At 39.0% G+C, this 25,874-nt stretch overlaps 1 protein-coding gene across 1 annotated transcript in view; it reads left to right on the top strand.

Moving 5' to 3' along the window:
* Positions 1-25,874, top strand: part of ZNF536 (zinc finger protein 536) — a 146,363-nt gene that overhangs the window by 45,369 nt on the left and 75,120 nt on the right. The window contains exon 4 of the mRNA XM_009320282.1: positions 21,779-23,950. Coding sequence (XP_009318557.1) covers positions 21,781-23,950 — 2,170 coding nt within the window. The 5' untranslated portion in view covers positions 21,779-21,780. The remainder of the gene's footprint in view (positions 1-21,778; positions 23,951-25,874) is intronic.

Genomic DNA, 25,874 nt, shown 5'->3' with positions numbered 1-25,874 from the left:
CCAATGGAATAATGCACAACGTTCCCCACCTCGCTTCCATGTGCAGTCCATTAATTAATGTCTTTACAAAGTGAACCTTGTAAGTAACAATTTAGTTTTGATTCCTGTAAAATATGATTTTGAAAAAAGTGCTCATGGTGAAGCAGCGGAAGTGCCAGCTGCCCTTTGGTGAAACACTCAGTATAGTTTGGATTGTAGAACACTATTTTTCCTGCACAAGGTAAGGGAATACTGTCTAAAAGTTAGGTTATTTGTGTTTGCTTCTCACAGAAAAGGCACATGGATCTTGAGAGGATTTCATTCTCTTTAAAGACGGGTGTCTAATTTAGGTAGATGAGATGCTGGAACGGCTGCAAATAGGTGAGATAGATCCTGTTCTAAAAAAAGACTAGAATAAAAACAGAAAGTGCAGGTCATAATGTGCCAGACCATATTGTAGTCTGGCAGAGAAATGGCTGCAGCCAATACTAGCAGTATTTGTTTACAAGTTACGTTTTCCTCATCCATTGTTCTGTACCTGCAAAGTGACTCTGCATCTGCTTGAGATTTCAGGTGCATTAAATAAACTTGTCTGTCTCCTGATTGAAAATTCACTTTGATTCCCTCTTTAGCTGGTGAAACAGAACTTACTTGTTGCAATTAATGGTTTATAACACACCAATGACCACTGATGCTCTGCCTTATAGAAACATTAAATATGATAGAAAAAAACCCCACACATTTCTGGTTAGTGACATCTCTCGCAAGCAGTGCTGATGTTTTGCAGTCTTAACTTAAGAAGGTATTTCAGCCTGTGCTTAAGTTTAGGCAAATTCATAAATTTCATGCGCAGCTGCAGGGTGGAAGTCAGTGAGGATACAGTAGCAATATTAATGGGGCCATTGTGTGCATTCTGCTTGGTTATTCCAAAAATTGTTCATTGTAAATGCTTATTAAACTATCTCCCTTCCTGTGTAGGAAGTCTTCCAAACGAATTGATACCTCTTGACCTTTGAAAGTGCCCCTTAGGTATCCCAAAGGGGCACTTGGTCCCCAAGAGGGAAAATGTTACTCAGGATACATAGGAACTGTCAACTGATTGCCATGGAACATCCTACAGAATGAGTAGAAGGCCCAATGATAATATTGAAAATGGATGATAAATAGGAATTATTATAGGAACTTTTTGAGGAAAAGTGTGTATGTATTTTTGATTGTGATCATTGTAGTTGCTTCATGAAATTAACAATTGACAGAAAGGAAAAAGGCCTGAGTTTTGTTTATAAACATTTTTGCCAAGTTTGTTGTTGTTGCTGTTTGTATGGTAAACTTCTGGATCTATCTAAGCTTCCCATATATTTTTCCTTCATTTAAGGAACATGCAGATCTGACTGCAGACTGAGTTATAAAATAAATGTGTTTTGTGTTCATTTTGCAGGTATGTTATTCCTCATTATTATATAGTTTGTGATTCGAGTAGACATGGCTACAGCTGAACAAAAGTATTTAGCATGTTCAGTATGTCAAGGCTGGAAGACTTAAAATTAGCCATACCGGTTTTTCACTGGTATGTGTGGATGCATGTTTTGTAACCAGTGCACTTTCTCTGCAGAGAAAAAGATTCTGTTGAGAGTGTGTCCCCTCCTGTGTGTGCACAGTGCATTGTATCTGCTCCCTGCTCCTGTTTGATGAGATGCATGCTTACCTACAACAGAAAGCAGATTCATCAGTCTGAACCCAATCTTAGCTTGCTGTATATAGCAAATCAAAGGTAAAGCAAAGATTTTTCAATATTAGTTTTGGTCTCTAAAAAAATTAGGAAAATAATTATGATTAAGAATAATTCCAGTGCATTGTTGTTTTGTTACTGTTTTTACTCTGCCTTGTATCACTGTGTCCTCTAATTAACTCCTTTCTATTGCACTGATATATCCCAAAATTCGTTGAGTCGATAGTGGCAGTGCCACCAGTGGAAGAGCATTCCACTGTAAGTGAAATAATGCATGAAGAACTAGAAACTCCTGGGGATATTTTTTTTCCACGTGAATTTTTATTTTTATTCACGAAACCTTATAGAGCCAGTCAGTAATGTGTAAGGTAGGACTCTCTGTTCTCCCTGTATTCCAACTTCATGCTCCATTGCTACTCAGTAGTACTACAGAGAAATTTTTTTGAGCGGGGAAAAAGAAGGGTGAAAACCTTGCCAATCTGTTAGAGTAAGAAAGAGAAACTCTAGAGCAGCGTGTTGCTGTAGTTAAATGGTGTGTGGTTTATAGTGAAATTACATGTGGGTGATTTTTTTTTCTTTAAAATGTTTTGTAAGTCATATGTTGCAGTACAGTGTTGTTTGGTTTTAGCTCAGATTGTTTTCAGTTATTGAAAGTAATTTTTCAGGGAAAAAAGTTTTAGCTATAAGTACCCACTTTGATTTTTGTGTTCTGTGTTGAAGACTGCAATGGAAGACGAAGGGTAAGGGTAAATTAAATCTTTTCCTGTATACGTGGTTGTCATTTGCATCAATAAGCTCTACATATCTATCGATTCAAGTTCCACCCTGAGATCCATATACGGGTATAAATGTTTGTCACTGATTCAGCACAGGCTTGGACCAAAATTCATGAAGGTTATTGGAAAGACTGTCACCAAATTGGTTTTGGATTAGGTCCATCATGCGTATTTTTAAAATTTGTATCTCCCACTGTTTTAAGTCTTAGTATCTCTGCATATCATGGACTTTGGTCGCTTTGTGATTTTTATTATTTATTTTTGCCAGCCCATACCCTGTTGCACGTTTGGTGGGACTTCCATGGCAAATAGGCCCTAGGGATAAGTCTTGTAGCTTTCCATGAAAAATTTAACACAGGTGTTTTAATGAAAATCTGGCAAAACAATTTGCAGTTTGAAATATCTGATTTTCTGAACCCTGGCAAAAGACCACAGAGCCTAGCAATAAATACTGATCCCACACCCAGATTACCAATTGTCAGCTGCTGTATCTGTCTCTGTAGTAGTTCCTGCCTCACAGCGCGTGAGAAGCAATGTATTAGTTTAGCCCTAATGAAACCAGTGAAATGCGTCTTTCACTGAAAGCTGCACTAAGTTTACATCACATTTGCCAAGAGCATGTACGCTAAAAATTACTGTGAATCAGTTAACTTGTGCTAACATGTTACTCTGCGATAAGTTGTTGCGAAGCAATTTTCCGATCTTCTGTATCTGTGAATGTTATGCTGAATTTAACTTGACTTTAGATGGTTGTATTTGAGATGAAGGAATTCAGTCTCTTGCTGTTTGTTATTAGCTATAGGACCTCGAATGAGATCAGAGCTTCATTGTGCTAGCGGTAGTGCAGCCAGAGGCTTGGGGTGTTTCAGTAACTTCTTCATTCTGATTTAAAGAATTGAGTTAAAATTAAAAAATAAATAAAAAGAAAAGTTGAGGCTGACTACAGTGCTGGTAGGGAAATTATGATAAGCTGGTTTTCAGAGATGAAAGAGAAGGGGAATACAGACACTCTTACAGGACAAATTGTCCAGTGGCCAAAGCCAGCCTGGTTCCCTACATCATTGCATTTTGTCTCAAGAAAAGTTGTCTGTTCAGGGGGCATTTCATGAGACCAGCTCACTCCCAGTTAGTTCAGGTATTTGAAAACAGTCACATTAAAATAGGTTTTCCCCATTTCTCTCTCTCTCTCTCAAAAACTTTGTAACTGTTATGTTCGTTACAAGTTTTGCAAGAGATCTGAAAGTCATCTGTGCTTCTCTGACACTCATGAGAATTTTTTAAAGCTGTTGAAGCAAAGTAGGTATTGTAAAAGGAAGCATGAAAACTTGTGTACTCTGGGACTTGTGATTTTTTTTTCTTTGCTTTTTTTTTTATTCTTGGTCAAGAAATTTACTTGTTTAAGAAACGAAGTTGTATAATAAAAGACATATTAATAGTGTTGGAAGTAAAACATGTTCTCCTCACACATTGGCAGAATTATTCAAGATCACTTGACCCTTCTGTAAATATGGCCTTAAGGACAGGAGTACCTTTGGTTTCACTGCTATACAAATGCCATTTGCATAAGTTCAAATTGTCCACGTCCAGTTTTCAAACTCAACCAACTTTTTAGCAGCATTTCAAACTTTATAGTTGCATTGGATTGGTGCTGATATTTGGGCTCCCTATTTTTTACATTTCTGTTTGAAATTATTAGCTCTGTTCATATTTTCTGTGAAAGATACAATTGAGCATGATCAAATCTTCATGTGGCTAAAATTCTGTATTTTATAGGATAGCAGAGAGAGTCACTTTCTTCCAGCTTCTTGACCAGAAGTCAGGAAAGGTTTAACTTCATCAAAGTAGGGCATTTAGAAATAAATGACTTAAAACTTTTCTTTTTTTTTTTTTAATACAAAAGTGCTGTAATTGTAACAAAGTGCTCTTCATGCAAGAAAGTATGGCTCTCAAGTGCGAGTCCGCTTTTGGTTTTGTTTTGGTTTTTTTTTTAGTACTGGGGGAAAAAAAATCTGAAATTATTTTTAAGGCTACAGAAAGGCTTATTCCTGTACAGCAGCAGGAGATGCTTTTCTCCCAGCTGGACAGTGTGCCGATCAGTCAGTTGTGTCTCAGCCTGGGAATGAGGAGGATCTGGGGTTGAGGATCTGCAGAGTGCCTTGCAGTATCCCATGCTGCTTTCTGCCTTGGCACAAGGCGCTGGTCAATATTCCTACAATGGTGATTCACTTTGGGTTACCCATTTGGTAAAGCTTCAGTTGCTCTATAAATTAAGCCAGACATTATCATTTTTGAGAAATCTAACAATAACAGCCTACTAGATTCCTGAGAATAATAGCGGTGACCAACTGCGGGTCAGAGGAGCTGTGAGCGTGCATTCGTGAGGACTTCGGCTCTCCTTTGAGAATTTCAGACAGAAGCTTCTATTAAAGTGCAAAATATTGTTATTATCTTTGTCCTTTATACATATTTAAATAGTACATGATAATCATCTCTGTGAACTCTTCACTATTCATAAAGGTGGCTGTCAGTTAGAGGCCTGAACCAGTACTCCAGATCCAAATACTTAAAATGATAGATCATGTTGTAACCTTCTGAGAATTATTCATAACCTTTGTGTAGGAGGAGTTTCCTTTTAAAAGATAGGCTTTGTAGATGAGTAGTAAGTGGAGGATTTAATTATTCTGTTGGGATAATGATATCCAAGAATGGTGGAGAAACTTTGCCAATTGAAAGTTTGAAGGTGAAAGGTGGTTGAACCCTTTGCCTTCATCCTGCCTGGTGTAGCATCATCTGACCATATGGCACAGGGAGTCCCTACAGCTACCTCCAGGTTAGTTTCAGGTACCTCTGTGCCACCCCCACCCTTCCCCTGAAAAAAAGGTCAAGGAAGTATATGAAATTAAAGTTGGGTAGCGACATGGTTTCCCTGAACCATGAAAGTTTTGAGAACTTCATACCCATATAGTGTGTAGCTTGGTAGTCAGAGCAACTACCTAGTTAGCACAAAAATTCAGGTTGGACTCTCCAGATTGAATGTAACGGAACAGACATTTTAAAACACAAATTTCCCAGTCTCCAGGGACTTCCCGAACACCTTTCTCTTGGGCCGTTGGATGTTCTTTGCCCACTTTTTCTTCTCTTTGACTTTAACTGGAATTTACTGGATCTAAAAAAAAACCAACCAAACACACCTTTCCCACTAAAAATTTAATTAAAAGTAGCATGCACTGACAGTCTGTGCAAGAGGTGTCTAGTCTTGGCCTGCTGCTTATCAGCTGGGAGCTCAAAGCCACATGCTTCCTGGTGCACAGCAATCAGACATAGGCAATCACAAACACCAACAGCCTCATGTGGAAGGGGCAGAGCGGAGGCCAGAAACATGGGCAGCGCCTTTCCTTCTGTAAGTACATCATGCAGGACTGTGGGGTCTCTGCACGTTTTCCCAAGGGTTTGCCAGAGTGAGAGCATTGCCTGCTTTCACACGCAGCTGCATCCCCTTTGGTGCTCAGCAGGCCTTGCCAGTACAGGAAAGAGCAGTCTGTGCTTCCATGCACCAACGGGCTTGCGTCCTTCCCGGAGAATTTCATTCATGCTGATTGAGTGAGATACTGTACTCTTTCCTTTAGTTTATTTTACCTTCTTGGTATGCAGAGTATTCTTTGTTAATCTTCCTTATTTATTTAAATGTTAATTGGTCCTTGTTAATTTGGTTTTCTGTGCTGAAAGCCAAGGTCAACAATGAGTCCTTCCATGTTAGCTCTTAGTGTGATTACAAGGTAGTGTAATGCGTCTTGGAAAAAAGTAGCAAGAAGCCTTCCTCCTGTTTTTAATGTAACCTTTGTGTTAGGTAGAGGTTTGGAGGTTGAAAGAGAGAGAGAAAATATATGTTCAACGCAGACTGAAGGGTCTTATTGATTGAAAGGGACTGTTAAATTAAAAGATAGTTGTTTTGAAAACAAAATATCACTTGACCCCGAAGAGAGAGGCAATTGTGGCCCTGGGGTTAGGTATAACAACAACACTGGGTTTGGTATGGGAATGCTAACAGTAGACCTAAAAAACAGATTTCCGCCCCCGCCTTTCACTCCACTGTTTGTGTATGCAACTTCCAAACGGCTGCTTTTGTTACTCTAACAGCAATCTCTTCTGAGAACACCCTTCTTTTTGGCTGGAATGGCCATTTTATGAGATAAAAGTAAGATTTTTTTTCTAAAACAGATTCTGTTCCATGGGGCAAAACAAACAGAGCTATCATAACACTTTAAATAGTAATCAAATATGTTTTTCTGTTTGCATTCAAAAGGGTGGAAAGGTAACTTGACAAGATGAAAGAAGGAACCAGATTTGTGTATCCCCCCCCCTTCCCCAGTAACAGGTATAGAGTTTTAGAAAAGACTTCAAGGCAAAAAGAAAAAAAGCATAGAATATACTGTTATGGTGTTATTTTTGTCTTTCATTTTTATGACAACTTATTTGTACTTAAAGGAATCTTTCCAAAGAGTTAAGAAGCATCATTAAATAAAGACTGTGAAATGTGCAATATGGCTTATTTATTTAAATGTTAATTGGTCCAACGAACACTTCTAATTAGCTCTATATTTGCTTAGCAAAAAGTTTTACAAATTCCAATTGTGAAAAGCAGCTATTTTGAGCTGGTAAGCATGTTGCAGAATCAGCTATGATTTTTCTATAGTTCTCAGCCCTTGAAGGCACAATTTAATTTTTCATGTATGCATACTAGCAACGGTAAACACTTGCGAGTGTAAAGAACCTTCTTTAATTAGCTGCACAACAATTAAAGGATTCACAAACTAAATTGAACCCTGTCTCTGTGCTTACTAGCTGAATTCTACCACCTGTCACAACAGCACTTTGTTCAATCTGTTATGCAAAATCATTATAGCAATATAGCTGAGGAAAAAAAAAGAGAAAACAGCAATTATTTCTTACTTTTCTCTTGAATGGGTTATTTTGGGTTATACTGATGTCAGGTTCATTGAAGCTAACCTTTTGAAATCTGTAACAGCATAATACTTATATGGCAGGCTTAGAATAGCTAGAAGAATATTTTATTTTACCCTTTTAAGAGCAAGAGAGGCACATCCTTAAAGTACGGTACTTTCTCTAATCATTCGGAGGAAGAAACCCCACCAAAACTGTGCTAACTCCTGTAGCAGCCTGTTATTTCTCTTCGTCAGACAAAAAAAAAATGACCAACATCTAATAGTACAACATACTCTTTTATTATTAAAGCTTGTAAACCAATATGAAAACTAGTTTTAAAAACCACTGGTTTCCTAGAATGGGGAGAGACGCACTTTTAGCTTACCTGTTCTGGCTTCTGACACTTGTGATTATTCTTCAGCTCTTGAAAATGTAATAGCAGATAAATATAAAACTTGAAAATACTGGACTTATTTACGTGCTAACTTTATTTTTCCTTCAAGCAGAAGTGGTTGAAAATGAAGAAGCTTTGTATCTTTACAGAAGAGCCTCCTCTCTCATTTCGATTGCACCCATTCTCTCAAGTGAGCCCAAGGGGCCAGGTGCACAAATGCATTGGAAGTCCTGATTTTCACCAGAGTTGCTAGGAGTCGGGCTCCTAACTGCTTCTGGAGACCTGGCTCAAGGTGTACCAAACCTTAGGCATCACTTAGCCCACTCTGTTTCTCGGCAGGGTGGTGGCCCAGTTAGCCTCCCAGTTCAGTAGTCTTCCTATTGATTTTGTGTTGAATGTAATTGGAGGGAATAGGTGGGAGCCTGGCACTCGAGTTCGCAGCAGTGTGAAAGGCCAACTGCTGGAGGAGAGCTTAGTGCTGGGGAGGAGGTGGGCATGGGGCAAGAAGGATGAGGGTGCACAGCAGTGCCTTTGGTTATTACCTGCCCAGCTGCTCCTTACTCCAGCTTCTTGCAGGGAGCGACCAGCTGCACCTCAGTGCTCTGACACGTGTTTCTGGTGCTGGTTAAAATTCCCAGTGAAACCAGTGGTGGGTTTTCGCTGTGTAAGGAGCATGAGGCTGCGTTTAGTGAGGAAGACCTGTTTACATTTCTCTTTATTCTGCCGTGACAGCTGACAGGAATGTGTGCATCGCTGCCAGCTTTCATGCAGGAGAGGTACAGGTACGTTTTGTGCATACGCTCACCATAGCTGAGGAGCTGAAAGTTAAGCTGCCTGCTGACAGTTTCCTGAAATCGTATCAATAACATACTGTTAGCTCTTGTGATTGAAGCTAAAAGAGTCTGCTGTTGGATAAAGGATACATGATACGGGCATTTCATAAGCTGGGGATATAAATGAATAACTCTGCTCATTCACAGTACTTACATTTTTTTACAGTATAATTTTTATACCATTGTCATTTTACAATATTTTTGGAAAATCCAGAAAGAGAACAAAGAAGTTTTTTAGAAATATACCATTTTGTTGGGTTTTTTGGGGTTTTTTTGTAAAAAAGTCACTAGGAAAATAAGTCAACAACCAAAAATTGAGAAAGGACTTCTTTTTTGTGACTTAAAAAAAAAAAGGAAACTACAAGGAAGCCTGATACTTTGATTAAATATGACTTAAATTCTTAGATAATTTTGCACTGAAGTATGAGAAGCCACAATTTGCTATATACGTCCCCCTCTTGCTTTCTCACATCAAATAGGAATCGCTGGTCTATTCAGAAGTAGAAAGTGAAGGAGATGAAAATCATTTTAATTAGAAGGTGAGACATAACAATCTCTATAAGCGTAGGTGCAAGGCGCTGGAAATCAGTACAACAGAAAAATGAGTTTCTGCTTGGGCAACTGCAGCAATGCAGAGGTTTCGAGTGGGAACCCCTGAATGCTCTCAGCTTTGGGGCTTTTGGTGTTCGGCCCTGTACAATGAGGAGCACTTTGGTGTCCTATTGCAAGTAGTGGGAGCCCACTCACCGCCTCCCGTGGCCAGGTCCTTGAAACTGAACCACCAGGTCTTTTCCCCCTCCTTTTGTCTGGCTTTGTATTTTGCTGAAATTACCTAGATTCACACAGGTTTGCAGCAATGTAAATTAACATTGAGTGAAGTTTAACATGAGCTGGAGAAAGTGAACACAAACTGCTGATTTGCACAGACTATTTAAGAGACTTGAAATGGTTTCACTGAGAGTTGGTTATGTTTATTTGCATGTTGTATCCAAAACTCTTGCAGTAAAGCACTCCCTGTTTGTCCCTGGTCCTTCTGATAACAACTCCTAACTGCTCTCAGCCTGCCACAGGACTGAAGCCTCCAAGGATCCTGTCAGTCACTCAAAGGAGTTTGGTCAGAGCTGTACGTGGCCAGAGCTGGTTGTTAAGGATATATTACAGTTAGCAGAGTCCATCTCCCAACTGACGTTGCAACCGTAATTGAACTTGCCAGGATCTGTCATCCTGTGATTGCATTTATCAGACTTTCTTTGTCAGCTTTGTTGCCACTCACCTATCAACCACGATAGGTTGTCTTTTCAGCCAAGGGCCCGGAATGTTGCAATTAACATCAAAATTATTTAAAGGATTTTTATCCCGCAGATAGCTTTGAAATATGTTATTGTATTTTCATAGCATTCCTCCTCCCCTGTATTCATCTATCTGCTATATGTCTGCCAAGTCTTCAGTGCTCTTTTTATTAATGATCAAAGCTATTGTGCCCAGATAAAATAGGGGTGCCCAAACAGCAATCGGTGCTCAGCTTGTTGGGATCCTGAAGGTCATGCTGGCATTGTATTTAAACGGACGTACGTACTGTTTTACCATAATCAGTGCTTGGATCTATGCTTCCTTTGATATATGCACTACGTAGCCATTCCCTTTCCTGCACTTGGTCTTGCAGCGCAATGGTAGGAGGAGATACTCTGTTCACTTCATGGGTTGTACCTCACTGCATTCAAGAGTACTGCGAAGATGTGACCCTTTTTTATGGTCACTTGTGTGACATCCTTGTTATTTCCTTGGCTTAACTGCAGAACTGTTACGACTGTTTTGCACCATCGTTCAGAGGAAAAGGCAGGGTTATTGTGAGGCAGAATGATCTCACTCCGGCAGGTAGAGATAATTTAAAAAGCAGCTGGGGAAATACAGGGAAATACTCCCAAGTCAGTTATTTTTAGTATAGACATTCCTGTTTGGGGTTGTCTTCCTGCTCAAGAAGCCATCCGAAAGAACAGTGTGATTAGCAGTACTGCAGATAGATGTATTTTTTGCTTCTCTAAAATGACAGTCTGAAAAAGAGCATGTTTTGTGAATATTTTCTGACCTTGGGGTAGATACGATTACAGCAGTTGCAAAATCAAGCTGCCGGTGTCTTAGCTGTGCACACTGACTGCTAACCACACCCTTTTAAGTCTCAACCACTTACCTCAGTGTGAAAGCATCAGAGGAGGTACGAGGTGGCTTCTAGAGTTACCGGCTCTGCTCTTGTGTTCATGACAGTGATCAATTAATAAAGTTAAATGACAACAGCAGTAATATATCATATCAGTAAAAGTGTGCATAGACCAGAACATCAAAGGATAAAGGAGATTTGTGGTTTTTAGTGTTTCATTTTTCTTGAGTGATAATTAATATATTGGTTTTTTCCTATCCTTAGTCTAAGTTTGTGTTGTGTTTCCTCATCTATCTTTTTCCACTTAATTCTGCAAGGAGTTTACTGTTTCTACTTTTTTGAAGACCACAAACACAAGGAGCATTCTGAGCAATGTTTGCTCTATTTTTCCCTCATCCACCTGCCTCCCAACATCCCTGCCTCTTTCAGCTGCGTCTTTTACTCCATCTAATTCCACTGAAGCTGGAGCTTTCTCAACATTATCCTTTTCCTGGAAATTAGTATTAAAAATAACTTATTGAAGCCACTTGTATCTAAGAATCACTATGACCCTCTAAATTATGTCTTTTCTTTTTTCCACCAAGTCCATGTGTTACAGGGAGCGGAAAAATAAATCAGTTGGGTTGAGGGAAGAAAGGAGAGCAGACAGAAATTGGAGGTAGAAGGGACTAACAGCCAAGAATCTCAGTGATTAAAAACCAAAATAACTCTCCGTAATATTTTAACCAAAAAATGTTATGCTGACAGGTCTGTCATGAGTTAAAAACCCCAGTCTTTTCAGTAGCCAATTATGTTTGATAAAAGAAAGCTATCTGGCATACTGGACTAAGCAATGGGAGTCAAGAGTTCTGGACTCTGTCCCTGGCTTCTTTACAGAGGATGAGCCATCTATTTAAGTCAAGATACATGGTGAGCTTTTTCCTAAATGAGATGTGGAAATGATCAGTTAGGGATACCCGTTTCTACAGTGCTGAAATGCTGAAAAATTCGGTCCCTTTCTGGCCTTGGAAGCTGTTTGGGTGCACTGAAATTGGGCAAGTTACTTCTGAGTTTCTAACTGTTTGCCATTTACATTATATTAAGATGTTGGCTATTTCTGTGCTCAGCAAAGAAACACGTAGAAAATGTCTTCCCCTCCTCTCTCATTGTATTGATCACAGTATGCTTTGATGACCCACAGTGCTGGGGAGCTTTACAGAATACCAGGGTATGAGCTGGTGGGAATTACTGCTGGGGACGTTTCAGCAGCGTGCTGAGGGGAAAAGGAGGAGCTTAACTCTTCCCACATATGCAGTATGGCCCTTTGTTTTTCATGTGTGTGGGGACTTTTTTAATGTTGGTTTCTCTTAAATATACTGACCTTGAAGAATGGAGTAATTTATCATTTAATTATTTCTATACTCTTTTCTCTCCTTTGTTCCCAGTTCAATGTCATTAGAAGTAAAATAAATGCAGTTGTATTATATATGTACTTTGGGAGTATATGTTGTCGCATATGCTCTCTTTCATGTGCAGCAGGTTATGCAAGGTTTAATGTATTAATCTTTCTTTTTCCTTTTGACCAACATTAAAACATTTACTTAGGCACGTAGTTTCTGTGTTGATGTCATCACAGGTAGTCCATATGTTTAGTGATGCGTTGTTTTGTCTACTGTCTAACTCAATGGTATGCAGTTTGGAGCATCCTTAATTACCCTACAAACCGTTTTGTGCTAATGAAACCAAATATGGTGTAGACTTGGCTGACATCTCTGTGGTATTATTTGGCGTACCACATATTTCTGTTTCAAATATAAATTGGTTACTGCTTTTTCAAAATATGCACTCTATTAATTAAATCTATACTTGAGACATCTTGTTTTCCCTCCTAAAGCTGTCATAAGTATTCTCTTTTTCCTTGTTCTGTATGCAGATAGGGTTGGGTATGGGCTCTCTAATTTGACAGAAAATAGGCTAACTTTGTGGTCTTTGTTAAGTCCTAAAACTACAGTTGAGTGTGCAGTGTCTTTCCATATAACTAGGTCTTTTGTTCCACTAGAGAAAATTACTTAATTTGTTAGAGAGCTTTTTTTTTAAAAGGTTTAACTGTAACAGTCTTTACCTAATAGACCTGGGATTGCAGGGAGGTGATTAATGTGAATTAAAGGATCTCTGTGACACAGGACTAAAGGACAGAATTACTTTGTTGTTGTTGTTGACAATCACACTTGTGCAATTTCATTTCTCCCCAAACCAGATTTCCAGCATTTTGCATAAAGTTAAAGTCTAATTGGACCATATACTTCTTTTTGAAACTCTCTTTATTCAGGGATGTTCTGTTTATGCATTTTCATTGGGAATGTGTGTCTTTGTCCCTTGAAATCCATCTATTTATTGCAGTGACACCTACTGCTGAGAGAGCTGATCCGCAACAGGATCGGTTACTGTTAAACTTGGCCAACAAGCAGTTCGTGACTCAACCAGCAGATGTTTCTGTGGCTCAGGTCAAAGGGAACTTATGGACTCGGGTTTTTTTTCTTTACTCCTAGCATTAAGTGCCAGGAAAGTCAACGCTAGGTACAGACAGTTGACCTGACCAGTAGCAGGAAGAACTGAACTAGGGCCCTGAGGATCTGCAAAGACCAAAGCATTAGTCTGTTGAGCCACTGTGCTGGCTATGGTCCAACAAGTTTCAGACAACTGACTATCTGATTGCATGCCTGGATTTTAGTAATGATTTTACATACTTATTTGATGATTTGTATCCAAGCTTGTGCTTCTGACAGGTGCCCTTGTGAACAAAATCTCGCTGGGCTATCGCATATGAATATTTCACAATCAGTCATATGTTGATCTTTGGGACATAGTGCATTTGACATTATATTTAGTTGTGCACAAAACCTAAGTCTAAGCCTTTGAGAAATGAAAAGAAAATCATCAACCCAGCATTACAGTTTTGGGTTTAAATTGTTTCAAACTGTGATTTGAGTTCTGTGGTCTTAACTCTTCTTGCTTGATCTCTTTGTAATTGGTATAGAGGTCCTGATCCTCCTGTTCTCACCCAGCTGAAATGCACTGCCTTTTATTTGGAACTTGCCTGTGTGAGGAATGCAGGATTAATAGGGTCAACATTATACTTATTTTAATAATATATAATGAGTTAGAGTATTACAGATTTCCAGTGCGGTACAGTGTTGTCCTCAGATGAGAATAGAAGATTCAGAGCCTATTTCATGCTGTAAAAATGACAAAAAATGAAATCATAAATATGCTTTGCAAAGTCTTCCAGGCATTTTATTATTTTATTTGTACTGTGTGATACTAAAGTGGATCGTTAAAAGCTTAATTTTAAGGTTTCTTCAATCTGACGTGGATGCCAGTTAGATTAATTAAAGTGAATGATCAGATAGGAGCTACAGGAGATTGATCAAATTGGGTTGAGTTTAATCAGTTGTATACATTTCAAATTACATGAAAATAACGAATTTACTTTTAAAAATGCTTTTTCTAAAGTAACAGAAGCTTTAGTTTAATGAAGCATTCCACAAATCAGGCTCCCATTTGAATTTTGGTATCACTCTTATCTTTACTTTTGTCATCAGGAGAACACTAGGGAAGAAAAAAGTAAAATGAGAATCAATGCTTATAAGCTAAAAAATAATGATCCCAGATGCAACCAGTGCCTGGAAAAAAAGCAGGATTTTTTTTTTTTTTTTTAATCTACTGAACTTTCAGTACCAATTATTTATCTTTCTCTACTTTGGATCTGACTTCTTAAGTATATGCAAGTGAAATAGAATAAATAAGAAGGAAAACAGATTTTGCTAAGTCACATGCAAAGTAGCAATAAATCAAACAGCTTGTCTGCATTCTTCTAATCTTTCTATTCTAATCTGTGAGTGAGACTTATAAATGACCTCTCCTCTCCTCTCTGCTCGTCTTCCTAGATTGTGATCACAAACAGTTCACAGTCCTCCACTCCATGGGTGCTACCAACCAAAGACTGTTCTGGTGATTTATCTTCTACTGATCAGTTATCAGTCCAAAATGCTGTGCTAGCTAGAAAGTACCCTACAGATGTAACAGGTATTTTAGAAAGCAACTGTCTTCTCAGTCCAGAGTGAAAGCAGTACAGCCTCAGCAAACAATTTTCTGTCTGCTAATGACTTTTGAAACTTCAAAATCCCTCTGCTAACCCTTCTTTAAGACATAACTGTTGTGGAATGAGTTGGCTCTGTTGTTACTAAAGGAGTACTTTGTTTTGGAATCAATAAGCAGCTTGTTTAAATATCAGCACTACAAAGCAGCTATAGTTTTGTCAAATGCCTTCCCTGCTCCCCCCTGCGTGGTCTTGCAGTGGCTGGATGCTGGAAGATGGGTGTTCGCATGAGGCTCCAGCCCCGACCTTGGGTGCTTGGCTGGGACTGCGGGAGCTGGTCAGCACAGGATCACCCGGTACTTTGTACGTACCGTGTTCGAGTGGTGCTTCCCCCCAGTTTTTAATTTTTAGAAGCTACACATGCCTTGCAGTGACTACAAAACTTAAATGCGGTAAAGTGACTAGTAGTAATAACAATTACCAAGTTGGCCTTAATAATATTTAAATAAACACAAATAGCTAGGACACATTACCTGTAGGCCAACATTGTGGTTTGTTTTTTTTTTGTTTTTTTTTTAAGACATTCTGTTACACTCCAGAAACCATATATTTCCCTAATATAATTCTATTATACCCCAAGGAGCAGGACACCTACTTAACCAACAGAAAGAAAGGGAAGAGAGGGAAAGAAAAAAAAAAAAAAGGAGGAAAACTCCAATGAACTCAATGCAGTTACTCTATTTTACATAAGTAAAATGAGAATAGAATCTGGACTAACGTTTATTTCATTTTATCAGATTGGATAATGCTGTCCTGGTGGCATTAAATGCAGCTGATCTCTCCTCTCCCCTTCCGTGCACACATGTTTTTGTTAAAATTTAACTATTTACATCTATGTCTCTCAGTATTGCCTACAAATCAGTCAAAGAAGAGTAGGTCATCTATCCTGCCCTACTGTTTATATATTAATCATCTGGCAAATAAACTGCTCAGTATCCTACCCACCTCAGTAATATTTGTGATGTAATTTGTTTGGATGCCCAAATGTCACCAGCGTTGATTGTAAGAGATGAAAAAAATGTACTTGCTCAGCACACCAAGCTCTGGGCTAAAATGTAAGCATGAAATCTCTGGTTTATTTTTGTAATAATGTTTACAGCTGTTTAATGACCCTGAAAGGGTTCAGTAGTCTGGTGTTCTGTATTTCTTAACAGGAGTGTATTATGCTTATAACAGCCTTAGTTAAACTGTTTCAGCTACAACAATAAGAACAATATTTAATAAAAATTCAATATATATTCTGAAGTTTCTCAGCGATACCTGTTTATGAGTTGCTAAGAACTGAAGCAGTCTGTATTGGAGTATTTAGAATTTGTCAATGGACCGCAAGATAATGTAGATATACGTGAATTTTTGTAGCTGGAAAGATAAATAACAGGTCTATATTCTGAAAGCATAAGTAACAGTGTGTGTAACTGTAACTGCTCAGAGGATCAGGGCCAGAGCAAGCTTGTCGTTTAAACACGTGAGCTTGTAAAGCATTACTTTGCTTACTGAACTGTAAATCTTTTAACTAACCTAATCTAAGCTATAATAACAGCGCAACAGTGTTTTTAAAATGACCGTTTTCTCTACAGCAGTGAAGAGGGAAATGCTTTAGTGTGTGTGTCCAGTAGGAATGAACAGGTGTAAATGAGAGCTGAATTTAGTCCATCTGTTTACAAAGATAACAGGTGTGTGTATGCATACGTGTGTGTGTACCGATATATGTGTGTATGCATACGTTTACATGTGTGTGTAGGCATATATTTAAACTATTTTTTATTCTAGTTGCCATCTTTTTTTTTTTTCCTGTTTCCAGCAAAAGGAAGCCGAGCTTCTCGTATTACATTAATGTAGTTGTGATGACAGGCATTTCTGGTGTCATAATTGGTTTTAAATTCCAGTAATCCATTTCAAATAGTTAAATAAAATCTGTGTGTTCAATTGAAATGGCTAAAGTCAGAACTTTCGTTATTGATATCACAGGAAATAGTCTTGAAGGCAAAAATGTGAGTGAAATCAAAATAACTATTAGTGTCATCAAAGGGACTTGAATGTCTCACTGTACCTTCATGTGGGAGATGAGAGAGTATTTTTATAATATATGTATCCAGTTGTGAATTTCATAAGCTGAGTACCCTCCTCACAGAAATAGGAAACTGCACACCCGACACAGTAAATGGCTGTCCTCTGATGGTTTGTTTGCTTCTTACTGAGGGGCTGCTCCTGCCCTGCTCTGTGCAGTATAAACCAAGTCAATTTGTAGCCTGTGCATATGTAGCAGGGTGAGGATTGGGCTTCTGGCTGGACCGGCTCGGCTGGGCAAGAGCTGAGGGTTTGTTTAGGTTAGGAAGGGCAGCCCGTGAACAACTCCTGATACCAACATGCTCTGTACGGTGCCACATCTTGGGGGACACTGTCTTTACAAAACATTTGAGATAATTAAAGGTCAAAAATTTACTATGTAAATTTCAACAAACATATTTTAAATTTCTTAACAATCTCAAATTTGATTTGCAGTTGATTTTGTAAACATATGTTAACTGCAGAGAACATTGTGCTTCTGTTCACGGTGCGTGTGGTGGCAAAATGTTCTGTGTTTTCCTTACAAGAGGGACCAGAATAATGAAAATAATGTAAGAGGCTATATATTTAAAAATTGAAAGCTAGAAGTTTTCCCTCCCATGAAGAATCACATCAGTGCTTCTAAATTGGCATTTCCAGATTTTTTAGTTTTGAATACCTAGTGTTTTGTTTTGGGGAGGCAAGAAGGGCAGGACATAATGAAGAAAGATGTTGAGAAAAATATTTGTCAAAACACTTGGAATTACAAACTGGTTATCTGTTAAAAGGTAAATTTCAATGAGTTCCATTCACATGAGGTTTTTTTTAGTGTTTTAAGCATTTGGTTTTTGGGGCAGAATGGATACAGTAAAATTGCACATCAGGCCAGCCTGAGGAGGACGGTTGCCTCTAGAGGGAGATCCATGTGGAGGCAGGACAACTGCATGGCTGTGAACATGTCTGTGATACAGAAGCACCCCTGCACCTCTTGGGTGTGGTGGAGAGAAGCCGGACCCTGGGAAAGGGTCCTAGCCGATGGGAAGAGGCTGTGCTGTGACCACCGTGACACCAAGCTGGGGACCTTGACCTGCAAGGCCTAAAGCAAGAGGCTCACAGGGGAATGAAAGCCCCTTACCCCACTGGTGTAACCCTGTCTGGTCATAGATCTAGACCGGGATGATAGATAAAGAGGGAGAGAATGAAATTGCTAATTTTTTTAGAGAAATTAGGTAAATTAGATTGGGTTATCTAATTCATAGTGGAATGATGGATGAGGAGGAGTTTTATTTCTGTCTTGCACGTGGATACAAGATGAGATTTCGATAGGTTTTTCTGTGAATGGGCTGAAGAATACTGAGAGTCTGATTTACGTGAGAGCATGGTCCCTGTGTTCCTAAATGCACTAACCGGGAATTGCAGGGAGGGTAATTTCACGTGGCAGTACTTTGAATGCCATGATTATACTTTGCAATGAAACCACGTAGGAGTGAGGAAAAGAAGAGACAATTCAGAGCCAGAGGCAGGAGGCAGGACTCTAAGAAGCTGGGGCAGGTGAGGGTGGCAATACAGTTTAAGTGAAGAACTGTAGCATCTTCAGGTTGCGGTAGCTGGATCCTAGAAACTGAACAGCTGATCATAATATGCGGCATTTACAGGTGGTTATTTCTCACTAAGCAGAGGCTTTGCTGACCTTTCTGCATATTTCATCAAAAATGTATAACATTTCCAATGCCAAAATATCAATGTGCGTGGGGTCAGGCTCCCCATACTTGATCCAAAATTATTAGTTTTTGAATGAAAAATTATGGGTTTGGTCTTCCTTTTGATTTTTTTTTCAGCTCATCCTATCTATATTCTACATTATATGTGTCTGTATGTTTGTGGGAGACAGAAAATAGCAAAAAAACAAAATTAGAAAAAATTATCATGTTCCAACTATAACTGCTGTTGTTACTTTATTAAAGTTATCTTTGAAAAAGAGCCACAGAATAACTTAAAATCTGAACCACAACTCTCTCTCTCCTCCCCAATCCAAATAACCATACATTTGAACTGATGCTTAGGGTTAAACATCAGAATTAATAAACTCCACTGGGATCTGTCAGCATTTCCAAACTTCAATAGAGCATAAAATGCTAAAATTAACTACCCAAACCTTCCTGAGCATGTAAAGGCACCAGTTCCCATTGAGGTCAACTGAATAAATGAAATTTAGACTGCATTTTTCAAGCTGTTATAGAATAATGACAATTCACAAAGACTTTTTTAAACCCTCTTCAATATATGTATGTGTCTATACATGCAATGCATTTCTTGAATTTTTATGTTCTTGTTTGCCAACATGCCTTGTTTAAACATGGTGAGGAGAAATAATACCTGTGGTATGTGGAATCAAGACAGAAAGTGGATTCTGGTTTTTGTTGGTTTTTTTGGTTGGTTTTTTTTTGTGGGTTTTTGGGTTTTTTTAATTTATTTTTAGGAAGTAGGTAGGCAGATATTCAAAATCTCAGTCAACTTCAGGCAGCGGCAGGCCTAAGCATGACAATGCTCAGATGTTAAGCTAATCTTTTTGAACATGAAATTTGGTTTGTTTCAAAAGTTAAGCAAACTTTCAAAAATGTTAAAAAAAAAAAAAAGTGTTTGTATGTACCCACATTTTGAATGATTGTGGTCTGCTGCACAGAAAACTTTCATGAAAACCAAAAATTTTATGTGTTTGCTACATGGCCTTGGGTGAACATCTGGCTTGACTATGTTCCCCTACCTTCGCAAATTAGACACTGCAAGCTAAACTTAAGTGCAGTCCTATAGCTTATAGGTATAAAAGCCTTTTCCTTTTATATACTTGTCTCATCGATATTTTTATAAATAACAACATTGACAGGATTTAAGTAATGGGTCCCCAAAACGCGACCTAAATCTGAGCACTGTTAAACTTTGAAAAATCTTCATTACATCTAAGCAAAATTTTGTAGCTCACGTTCATCATTAATACACGTGAGTATGCACTTCCCCCTTTAACTTCTTAAAAGATCTGCATTGTATCACAACCTCAGTCATCCTGTTGAGAACCAAAGAGGTCTCTTGGAGACACCCATGCTTTCTTTTTTAGGCCCTGATCCTGCAAATACTTAAGCATGTGTGGAACTTTGCTTTCACGAGTCACCCTTTGAAGCCTACTGGACTACTCCCATGAGCACGATTACATGCATTTTAAGTACATACCAGATTTGGGCCTCAAATTGTCTAGCAGGTGGCCACTGTGAAGCTGTGTGAGGAATGGTGTCCGCCTGGAGTGTGCCTGCAGCCTTTGTAGAAGGCATAGTGAGTAAATGCTTTTGGCTAAAGCCAAACAGAAAGTTGACCAAACTAATTATTCAATAATGTATAGAATTCAGTAATTTTATTAGTCAATAAAGTGTCAAATCACTCCACTGAACAACACAGATCTTAATTATGTTCTAATATAACCTTATAGCATCATATAGTTCGAGGTTATTAATGCAAAACTTTATATTTTAAATAGAATTTTATAGATACATTATTTCTGCATAGAGTAGAGAAGTGGCAAGGATAGAAGATTATCGTGGACAATTATGCAGACCAGAACAGAGCACTTGTGTTTAACAAACAGCTTTGAATTCTAATTTTCTGCAATATACATAGTGTAGGTACAATTTGTAGTCATTAACGTGTATTAGGAAAGTTATTAAAATTCTTAAATTTGTTGAGGCTTTCCACAACACCTTCCCCAGATTTTAATTGGTTTTATCTAGTTCCATAAGAGAGCTCTTTAAAACAAATCAAAGTGCCTTAAATCACATGTCTTGCCCATCGAAGGACAGAGATATTCCTTCTATAATCTGGCAAGTTTTCCTAAGAACTGAAATCTGAAGGTTCTCAACGATGAATTAAGACTTTGCAGCAGATAATTTATGTGCCTTTTGATGGGCTCAGTTTCAAAATGACAAAATAACAATGTTTTGTAACAGAAGGGTTAAATCTTAATCTCAGAGGTTTACATAGCTGCTAGTCGCAGTCTCCTTAAAATTTAATATACCTCGTTAATGCTTACTTGCAAACACTGAAGGATTTTTATGATTATAATCATGTGTTACAGCACCTAGTACTGTTTCTAAGCAGCATACTAATCAGCTTAATGAGATATTACTGCACTTTTTGTTGACTAAAGCAAAATCCCTTTTATTGTTCTAAAGCTTGTCCTTTACTTTATTTTTTTCCCAAAACATTATCTTGTTTTATTGTACACCAGTAAATATCATACCATCGTTTTTTTGTCAAATCATAAAACCATCTTTCTCATTGTAGAATGTGTAATATATTGAATATGGTTAATGGAACTGAAAGTTACAAATGGATTTTTTTTTTTTTTTTTTTTTGCTGGCTTTTGTAATGGAAATGGGAGAGATGCATAACATTTCTTTTTCTATAGATTTAGAAATGTAAACAGGTGCAATTTCACAAGAAGAAAGACAAGGGAGGTGGTAAAAGCCTTTGCCCCTTCTGTAATAATTAGATTTTGAAATTGTAGCATATTTTAAAATAGTAATTAATGGTTATTGGTAAACATGCAGAATGATGAAAGCTCACGTATGGTCAAAATTGTGTAGCACAGTTGGCATTTAATACACTTTTTATTGTTTTTACACTAATTCCTTTGCACTGTTATGAGTAGGTAAAACATAAAATGCAAATTGTATGTCAGTGATTCGATGCTTGTAACTCTTTCACAGTCTGAATCTAAAATATCTTCTGATTTTCAGAGATGGAGGAAGCTAGTTTGTGCCTTGGTGTTTCTTCAGCTGTGCCAGAAGCTGACACCCATCTGAATAGCACCATACTCAATGGGCAGTATTCAATGAGCCAGAAGCTGCACCAGATCACTTCCCAGCTCAGCCATGCCTTCCCAGAGCTCCAGAACAGGCAGAATCCAGAGGAGAAGGCGTCGGCACCGCTAGAAGACAAAAGCCACATGTCCATAGCAAACCAGCCCATCAGCAGTCAGATGGCACTGTTGGCAAACCAGCTCAACAGAGAGGTTGACACCAGTTTGAATGGGCGCGTGGATCTGCAGCAGTTCTTGAATGGACAAAACCTAGGGATTATGTCTCAGATGAGCGATATAGAGGATGATGCCAGGAAAAACAGAAAGTACCCATGTCCCCTCTGTGGGAAACGCTTTCGATTTAACAGCATCCTGTCACTACACATGCGAACTCATACTGGAGAGAAACCATTTAAGTGTCCATACTGTGACCACAGAGCAGCTCAGAAAGGCAACCTGAAGATACACCTGCGTACTCATAAGCTTGGAAACCTTGGCAAAGGTCGTGGAAGAGTCCGAGAAGAAAACAGACTTTTGCATGAGCTGGAGGAGAGAGCAATTCTTCGGGACAAACAGATGAAGGGCAGCCTCTTGCAGCCACGACCTGATGTGAAAGCACAGCAGCACACCCAGCCAATGCCTCTCGCAAACTGTAACTTGTCTGTGCCGGCTAATCACAGCACACCTGATATTTCAAACCCCATTCCCTCTCCAAAGCCAGTCAGTGTCCAGGAAGAAGTTGTCGCTCAGACAGCTGGGTTCAGGTGCACGTTTTGCAAAGGCAAGTTTAAGAAGCGAGAAGAGCTGGACAGGCACATAAGGATCCTGCACAAGCCTTACAAGTGCACTCTGTGTGACTTTGCCGCCTCGCAGGAGGAGGAGCTGATTAGCCACGTGGAGAAGGCTCACATAACTGCAGAGTCAGCACAGGGCCAGGGCTCCAATGGGAATGGGGAGCAATCCACCAACGAGTTTCGTTGTGAAGTGTGCGGCCAAGTGTTTAGCCAAGCCTGGTTCCTAAAAGGCCACATGAGAAAGCACAAGGATTCCTTTGAACACTGCTGTCAGATCTGCGGGAGGCGATTCAAAGAGCCTTGGTTTCTTAAAAATCACATGAAAGTTCACCTGAATAAGTTATCTGTAAAGAACAAATCTCCTAATGATCCCGAAGTACCTGTCTCCATCAGCAGCATGTCCCAGGAAGCTCATGCAAACTTATATTCGAGATATCTGTCATGTTTGCAGAGTGGGTTTCTTCCTCCCGACAAAGCGAGTTTAAGTGAACAAAATCAAATCTATAACAAAGGAGATATGCCCATGAAAGAGAAAGAAGTCTTGGGGAAGCTCCTTTCACCCATTTCTGGCATTGGCCACAGTATTGCTGAAGGGGATAAACATTCTTTATTGGGCTGTCTCAATCTGGTGCCTCCTCTGAAATCCAGCTGTATAGAAAGGTTACAAGCTGCCGCCAAAGCAGCAGAGATGGATCCAGTAAACAGCTATCAGGCCTGGCAGCTTATGGCAAGGGGAATGGCCATGGAACATGGCTTTTTGTCTAAAGAGCAGCAGATACAGCGCAGCCATGAAGACACTTTGGCAAATGCTGGAGTTATGTTTGATAAGGAGAAGCGGGAGTATGTGTTAGTAGGAGCAGATGGCTCTAAGCAGAAAATGCCTGCTGATTTGGTTCACAGCACTAAAATGGGCAATCAGAGAGACTTGCCAAACAAACTAGACCCTTTAGAAGGCAGCAGAGATTTTTTGTCACATGGTATGAACCAGGGACTCGAGTACAACTTACAAAGTCATGGAAATGTAAAAGAAAAGCCAACTGAATGCCCAGACTGCGGAAGGGTTTTTAGAACATACCACCAAGTGGTCGTTCACTCCAGGGTCCACAAAAGAGACAGGAAAGGAGAAGATGAAATAATTCAAGGTAGTCTTGATGAGCGACGTGGGTCTGGAAGTGATCAGGAGTCACAGTCTGTCAGCAGGTCGACAACACCAGGGTCCTCTAACATTACTGAAGAAAGCGGAGTAGGTGGGGGTCTCTCACAGACGGGGAGTGCCCAGGAGGACAGCCCACATCCTTCCTCACCCTCCTCTTCAGGTATGATAACTTCTCCTTCCCTCTCTGCACTGAAAGCTTCATAGCTATATTTGAAATCACAGCAGCAAAGTAGTTTATGCACTCTTGTTAGGTCGTTTCCTAGCAGTCCACAGGGACATGGTGTTATATGCCAGAACATCTGTGTTTGGGTTCCCGCAATGCCTTTGAGGTTAATTCTTGGCTCACCCTTTTCTTCCCTCCAAGGGCAGGTTTCCTAGCCTTTCGGCTGTCACCTCCACCACCCCACTGGCAGCAGCGTGCAGGGTCTGTACAGTCACCAATGGCAATGTCACTTCCAGGGCCTCACCCTCCAGGTTTTGGAAGGTGCTTTTTTTTCCCTCCTCTTTTATTCATGGTGTCTCTCTTGCAGATCTTTCTATGTCCTCCATTTAAAAGGGTGAGGAAAGATGCCTTCTTTGAGCTATAGTTCAAAGAAACAGGATTAATAAACATTGTGTTGGCTAACCTCTCTGATTGCCCTTCTTCCCACAACCATATCAATTACTTAGCTGAGATACCTACTTGTACCTGGCCGCTGGACTGATTAAAAAGAGACTAAAAAATACAAATTACTAACTTTTTGACAATCTTTTAACTTATGTGCATATTTTAACATGTATGAAGCCTTCTGCTTAATTCACATCTATTTGAAAGTACAAGAAAAATAGAAATTGGACTGAAACATTTTAATTGCATTGTATGTCATGTTAACTTGCTGTGTACAAAATAGCAAAGCAGATAATATTTCATTGGAGATGTCTACAAAATATTGAGCTTCCTGGTACAATTTTTAAAGTTACTAGCCTATGACTGCTGAAATAAAATCTCCAAGTAATAACAGGTAAGATTTCTGGTCTCATCTATATTTCCAAAGTCACTTACTAATGGATAGTAAATTGAAAGTTATATCTTCAGCCCTTTATAAAGAAAGCACCTCGCTAATACTGTAATCATTCTGCAAGCCTAACAACAGAGGAAATCATGCCATAACAAATACTCTGTTACTAATGGCAACATTGATTTCTGCAATCAGCCATTAAGTCTAGAAAATGAAAGACAGTTTGAGGTACCTTAAGGCATTACATTGCCCACTGTTAAAGAGCTGGTAGCAGGCTGTTGAGGGTAATTCTTTTTAGGTTTTTTTTTCCCCCAGTTTCGATAAATATTTTAGTATTGGAGGCAATTCACTGTTACAGTTATTAAGTATATGCCAGTTTATTTTTGTTGTTCTTGTCATGCTCCAGTATACTCTACTTCTGAGGCCAAATTAATATAAAAATAAAGTGTTAGTTTGCTGGCTTATTACAAACCAGTAAAGAAATTGTTAAGACACATAAATCTGCACTCCACATTCCACAGATTCCTATAGTACTTAATGCTGTTGTTTAAATACCCATGAAACACACTGTCTACTCTTAGAGTCATAGCCTCGTTTACAATTTATTACTGGTGAGACACATTAGAAAATTCTATGTAGGAACAAGGGTAATAGGCGAGAGCTAATTTCATACTATATATAGTTGTTGAGATTGTTTTAAGAGGATTGAAAATATGTCAGGATGAAGAAGAATATTTTTCTAACTTTCACTTTTAAAAATCCTACACATTTGAGGGGTGGCAGAATGCTCCTCTTCGATATAGAAAGCGTCACTTTTGTTTTGCAGTGCCATAAAGCAATTGGAAATAAAAGATCCTGAAATTGTTTAAATTCTGCCCGAAGCCCTCCAGGGCTGTCTGGAAAAGTTTGGTAAAAAAGAGCCCCAGAGTCTTCTGAGTGAGGTTGAACTGATAGAGACTGAAGAGGATTGAAAACAATGCATGTGAAAGTTGGTGTGTTTTGAGTGCCCTGAAAACTTTAATTCCAAGTGTTCTGGTTCGTTAAATGTATTGTTGTGGGAAGTTTTTCCTATCTTCAGAGGCAAAA

Source organism: Pygoscelis adeliae, unplaced genomic scaffold, assembly GCF_000699105.1.
Source record: "Pygoscelis adeliae isolate BGI_AS28 unplaced genomic scaffold, ASM69910v1 Scaffold62, whole genome shotgun sequence".
Classification (NCBI taxonomy): domain Eukaryota; kingdom Metazoa; phylum Chordata; class Aves; order Sphenisciformes; family Spheniscidae; genus Pygoscelis; species Pygoscelis adeliae.
This window is presented reverse-complemented; position numbering and strand designations above follow the sequence as displayed.